The sequence below is a fragment of the Etheostoma spectabile genome, chromosome 13 (assembly GCF_008692095.1).
Source record: "Etheostoma spectabile isolate EspeVRDwgs_2016 chromosome 13, UIUC_Espe_1.0, whole genome shotgun sequence".
NCBI classification, from domain to species: Eukaryota; Metazoa; Chordata; class Actinopteri; order Perciformes; family Percidae; genus Etheostoma; species Etheostoma spectabile.
The window spans coordinates 5,122,957-5,129,530 of NC_045745.1; the positions used below are offsets into that span (position 1 = coordinate 5,122,957).

At 44.2% G+C, this 6,574-nt stretch overlaps 1 protein-coding gene across 1 annotated transcript in view; it reads right to left on the reverse strand.

Annotated features, from left to right (window-relative positions):
- Positions 1-3,149: 3,149 nt before the first annotated feature.
- Positions 3,150-6,574, reverse strand: part of srrm3 (serine/arginine repetitive matrix 3) — an 85,971-nt gene continuing 82,546 nt past the window's right edge. Inside the window, exons 13-14 of the mRNA XM_032532690.1 lie at positions 6,283-6,408; positions 3,150-4,072 (exon numbers count right to left, since the gene is read on the reverse strand). Coding sequence (XP_032388581.1) covers positions 3,793-4,072; positions 6,283-6,408 — 406 coding nt within the window. The 3' untranslated portion in view covers positions 3,150-3,792. The remainder of the gene's footprint in view (positions 4,073-6,282; positions 6,409-6,574) is intronic.

The window sequence follows — 6,574 nt, forward strand, 5'->3', positions numbered from 1 at the left end:
CCCCCCCCCCATTCTGGAAGACAACCAGGCCTGCCGTACACAGTACAACTCAGAATACTTTTACACAGAAGTTACAGTATTGTTTCCCTTTCATCGTGAGCGGGAAAGAGTTAAAGTGACAGGAAAAGGAAGGCCATTTTGCTTTGATTCTTTTGTAGAAGAAAAGAAAATTAGGCTTCTCACCTCAGGGGACACTAAAGGAAGGGACACATGTCCTGCGTGGGGATCTTATTGTCTTTCTCTTCTGCAGTTGGACCAGAGTTGGAGCCCAGGGAGACTAGCTGGTCTTCTAGGCGACAGCTAATGGGGATCCTTCTAATAAATACAAACACAACTGCTGCTGTTGGAGCTTGTTGGCCAGGAAGTCCAACAGGGGTGTAGCTGTATTTATCTTCCCCCTCTCTGTACAAAAGAGTAGAAGATGTGTAGCTGTTACAACAATGATACAAGTATGCAATGGACAGCGAAGAGTGGCCGTGTCAACAAGTAGCTGTGGCTCTTTCTTCTGAAACCATGTTAGCGGTTAGCTTCCCCATTAGCTTAGCTTCCATAGTCTGTCTCAAGCGAAAGGAAAGTGGGGAATATTGTCATCAATATTGGCTTTTTAGGTAATTTATTTGTTTCTAATTAATTTGATTAACTCTCAATACATTCAAGAAATCTTTTGCTCAGTTCTTATGTAAACAATTATAATCTCATATGGTTACAGTGTATCACAGCAGAAGTAAAGGGTGTTGATAGGTGTCCCTAAAATAGACCAATCCTGTTCCTCCATGACTCAGTCCTGGTTTGACTGGAGGTCGGGCAGAGCTGGAGAACATTCTAGCCCGAGTCTTGATTATCAAGTACCGGAAGGTTCTCATCGGTGCCACCTGTTGGGAAATAGATGCACAATGCCGGCATGATATCCCACACTGCCCCGAGGTTGGCCCGTAAAGCCTGAACTGTCATATAATGGCCAGAATTTGTACTAAATTAAAGTATTTTTTTAACCTTTTGACCAAAAAAAAACATTCCAAAAACGTATCGTGCATGGCCTATATGATACATTTTATCTATCATAGTTTTGGCAATGATTTGATCAAAACATGTTTTTTGGTTTTGTTTTTTAAACTAGACATGCATTAGGAGTTTATTCCTCATCATCATCCTCCCCTAAGTGCTCCATATCACTTTAAAATTCTGAAAATACACAAAAACTAATTAAGAAAGCCATCCAGCGTGTGCATGCCCTAGGTCTCTAGTTTGGGGTTGTGAAGTTTAACGAGGCTGTGAAGATCCTAGAGGTCCCAACAGGTCACAGTGAGGTCAAGTTTCAACAAATGCTCTCACTCACTACAATGAAATAGATGCTATTGGGACTAACAAAATGGGGCTCATGAAATCCACAAGGGTCTCAGCTTTTCCGGTCAATTCCCAATGCATGCAATCTCAAGACTGTTTAGGGATCCCAGTATGCAGACATTTTAAATACACCATCTTAGAGAAGGGGCAACTAAAAACTGCAATAGATCAACATAAAATGGGCATGTCAGTAAAGGGGAGACTCGGGGGTTCCCATATAACCCAGTTCATTCAGATATCTTAAGGTCAGAGGTCAAGGACCCGTTTAAAAACGGCCAGCCAGTTGTTTCCTGCTGAGCGGAGGAGGGTCCGGCTACTCCATGTAGCCCAGAAACGGAACATTAAGGTAAGACTATTTGGATGAGAGACGTGGTGTATCAAATATGATACACATGGTGTTACAGGGTTAGATAGAACAAGAACAACACAAGAGTTTAGTTATTTCCCCATTAGATTCTGTTTATTGGTATTGTACACCACAAAGAATGACTTGGAGAACCAAAGGGGCAATGCTATACTTGGAATAAATGAACAGGTTTGCAGAGTATCATAGTCGGGTTAAGTTTGGTTACACTGGGAATGCAACACTGTGTGAGTGACATGAGGCCAGACCAATGGGAAGGAAGACTTAGGGTGATCCCTGATTGTGTCGCCAGTTTATTCACCGTACTACTCAATCTGTAGACAGAGGAGGCAGTCCAGACACGGCTGGTGTCTCCGCGGTGCTCGGTTCCATCACATAAACCCTCCTCTAGAAGCTGGTAACCAGGGGACCTCTGACACAAACATGTTGCGGCCCATTATACAAGGGATTCAAACACAGGTGGCTGGAAACATCACAGTAGAGGAGAATAACGGCCTCTCCCCTCCAGACGGGGAGGAGGTTGGTTCTGTTGGAGGCGGATCTTCACTACTCAACACAGGCAGCAGAACCCCGACGGCTGGCATCAGAACGAGCCACTACGATAGGCCAGGGGTGCCATGGTGACACACATGGGAGGAACTGCAGACTCCGTTCCACTGGCTACAAGCAGAGCATTCTAAACACACAGCAGTGACTCACGGATCTGACAGCGAACCATCGCCACGACAACAGACAGATTTTGTAGTGAAACATGGACATTTACAGTACATATTCAAATGGGAATACATTTGCAGCAATTTCATCTTCAAAGCATGATCCCACTGCTTTACAGCTCATGATGCTCAGAATGATCAATAAATTAAATAATACGTAATAATAAATAATAATAAAGAAATAAATACAGTGTAATAAATAGCTGTGTGCATAACACAAATGAGTGCATGGAGACATTTTTGCAGACAGTTTTCCTGTACAGCACCATCCAGCAGCCTTAGGTGCAGGCTACAGGGGTGTACACATAAATGATCCCCTCACTGCAGAGGAGGTACACGCGCACACACGCGCTCGCAAGCACGCACACACACACGCGCGCTCGCAAGCACGCACACACACACACGCGCTCGCAAGCACGCACACTCTTGCCCATGAAGTCAGGATTAGCAGAATCAACATAATAATTTAAACAGGGAAGAGTAAAAGTACATAATAAATAGTGGTTCCCCCCCCCCGGAGATGGCTGTCATACTGTATAGGCCCGTGGGCAGCACAGACCCCCCTGGCCCCCTTTCATTTGGGCCAGGTGGTCTCCCCCCAGCAGCGAGCCTCTCCTGATGCATCATGCTAACGAACCTCCTCAGACAGAATGGAATATACAGTGCATAGTTTACAAAGCCGGAACTTAAGAAAGTTTACATCTATACAGACAAACCTATACAATTCTTTTATCATAAAAAAAGTTCTCTTTTTTCCTTTTTTTGCTCCCTATTTCACTCGCCGACTCCTCTTTTGTTCGAACTCTTGTTGATCTCTGTGCTTCGATGAAATCGTGATGAGGGTGAGTAAAAAGAAGATTTTTCTGAAATGTACAATAAGTCGTTGATGTATCCTCTTTTTGTCTCCTACTCCGCTGATATTGTTTGGATATACAGTATATATATCTATATATATATCTATATATAGATATATATATACACATATATGCACAGTATGTACTGTATACTGTATATTGTTTTTAATAAATTCCTTTTTGGTTGCGAAGAAGAGGAAGAAAGTGCTAACATACTGCGGATTTGTTCTTTGGGCTCTACCCAATTAACTTTGACATGTGGTAACCCATTTTTTTTTTAATACCTTGGTTAAGTGAAGTTATGAACAGTGACAGCCAATTTTATTGTAATGTGCAATATCAAAATAAAATAAAATAAAAAGTCTGCTCTTTGATCCGGGCTCGTTGTCAGAGAGAGATGAGGGGTCGGGGAGCTTGGGCCCTGGGCTGTACAGCAGGGTGGCCCCTGTGGAGAGCACAGTACCTTTAACAGGACTCCTCCTCTGGTTCTTGTTGTTCCCGTTGCTGTGTGTAGCTCTCAGAAGCCGGGGCTGTCGTAGCTGCTGCGGCTGTAGTAACTGTGGTGGCTGCGGGAGCGACTCTTGCTGCGGCTCCAGCTCCGGGTCTGGCTGCGGCTCCGGCTCCAGCTCCGGCTCCGGCTCCGGCTGTGGCTCCGGTTGTGGCTTCGGCTGTGGCTCCTGCTGCGGCTGTAGCTGCTGTAGCTGCGGCTCCGGCTGCGACTAGACCGCGACGGGCTGCTGTCCAAGCTGGAGGACGAAGGACTGGGACGGTAGTACGGGATCGGCCGCTTCCGAGCACTGGGGAAGGAGGGGGTGGGGGAGAAGGGGGGGGGAGGGTTAACATGGGACAAGTTTGATGAGTGAGTGTCACGGTCAGGCCTTTGTCTGACACTAATGTAAAACACAATATTTAGTTGTTTAGTTGAGAGCGAATCAGTGGTAGGTTACATGTTAAGTGATCAGTACAGAATCTGAAAGAGAGCAGCTATCTGGGTTAAAGAAGTCCAAGCTGTTTAATCACACAAACGCATGTTGTTAGTTTAGAGCTTAAGCTTAGATTGCATTGTTAATAGCCATCCTGGAAGTGCTTCCTGTAAGGTAATGAGGTGTTAGTTTCCCCAAAAAACTCTTCTTCTCAGTGGAGGCCAACACCCAGAGAAATCAACAGTCAACAGTGCGGGGAGAGATAAACGCTATCAAGGTATCCCTGCTTCTACAAGGTGTGTTTCACCTCGTCATGTAGATAACTTAGCCTGAGCTGAGTCTTCTGGATCTGCCACGGGAATCCACAGCCTGTGCAATAGAGAGGTATCCACCACAGTAAGCCTTGATAGCATTTGAATCTCTGTGTCCCGGTGTTACAACATTAGTGCAGAACCGCAGAGGGGTGGAGCTTTAGAGTGGGTGTGAGTTTCTGAGATGAAGGAGCAGGAAGGGGACAGAAAAATAAAAAAACAGGAGGAGGTCAGGTTTACTCAGGGGAGCTCTGATGGGGTGCTGTTCAGCCGAGCTTCAGGAGTCAGACCAGTCGGATCCTGCTGCACGGCAACTGTTACCAGGGTAACTAGCCTGTGGCAGCTCAGTTCAGCAGCATCCCGTTGTCGCTCGGCGTCGGGACCTTAAGGACCGGAGTGAAAAATGACAAGGTACACACATTTCACACGTGTCTATTAACACTCACGTGAGAGGGGAGCGAGGTGACATGGAGAGTCATTTCTTTCCACCAGAGGATGTGGAGTTTTCTCTCAATGTTCTTAAAACTAAGAACTACAATTCAAGGGCAACAAGCTAAATAAGAAGCTATCAAAATACAGAGAAAAATTCTGATGAAGAGTTTTATAGATATGTCAACTGTAATTCAAACATATTTTAATCAGCTGCTCCCAGTATCGAGAAGCCTGGTAAATGATTATCAAGCAATTCATTGATTGATATTTAATGGAACAAACAATACCATAATTATAGAATCATCAATAAATCAATAAATAAAATGATCAAACAAACCAAATAAATCAATAAAGATTTCTTTAGACCTTTATGAAATTCATTTCTGATTCAATGTTATGCCCTTATTCCTACGTCCACTCAGTTATTGTATTATGGTTTATTAGGTCCAGCTGGCTGAAACATACGCAGTCTGATTCAAATTTCGTTGCCGTAGGTCATATTGTTTAGTTTTTGTTCATACTGGTTTTAGAGAGGTGTTGATTCAACTTTATAGTTTTGTTTTGAAGATATAGTTTTTTCAGGGCTGAAAAAAGTATGGATGTTTTCAGGTTTTGGGGGGGCAGTAGATCAGTCCATAGGGACTTTGCTCGGAAACCAGAGGGTTGCTGGTTCAAATCCCTGTGAGTACCAAGTACAGAGTGTGAACTGGTAGCTGGAAAGGTGCCAACGCGCCATTGAGCAGTTCACCAAACCCAACTGCTACATCTCTCCAGTAGTGCATGTGTAGGTCCTGGGCATGTGTGTGTATTTCAGGCCTGTGTATAATAACTAACAACAGAGTGAAAAAAATGTAATTTCTCCTTTCAGGATCAATAATGCTTATCCTAAAACAAAACATTTCATCGTTTTTTTTATGTGGAATTAGTATTCACCAATGTTTGACCATCACTCTAAGATATGGTAGTAAAGGACAGGCCTGCTCTTGACAGTAAAGATGGAACAAATTCCCTAATTGCATAACCTTTTGCATGTTCGCATTGTTGTATTTTGCATTTATAAAAGAGCGATGTTTGCAGCAAAATGATGGGAAATGTACAGATTGAGTGTAACATACCTGAGGCGAGAGTAGGTCATGGTAAAGTTCTGTTAATTCCAGACCTTTACTAGCTGAAGATTAAATTCAACACAAACAAACTGGCCTCATGGAAGCTGCATTAGTCTGTTCTCTGCTGGAGAGAGTCCCCCCAGCAGAAACGTTGGAATGTATGATCTAATAGAAGCCTTTCAAAATATCGGCCAAAAGATTATACAGGAGGAGGTTTATGATGGACAGCTGTTACCTGGTGATCCTGCGAGCCTCCATGAAGCTGGGGGAGTCTCTTCTCCTCTTGCGGATGGGCGAGTAGCTGCGTGAGCGGCGGCGAGCTCGGCTGTCCGTGTCCGAGCGGTTGGGGCTGTCCTTCTCCCTGCACGGCAAACAGAACACCATCAGGACAACAGCAGCAACACCAAACCCCACCCGGTCCCGGTCCAACTACAAGCTTAAAGAATAGGTGGACTGTAGTGTAGCATTGCCAGACCTTCAATTCAATTCAATACAATACAATTTTATTTATAGTATCAATTCATTAC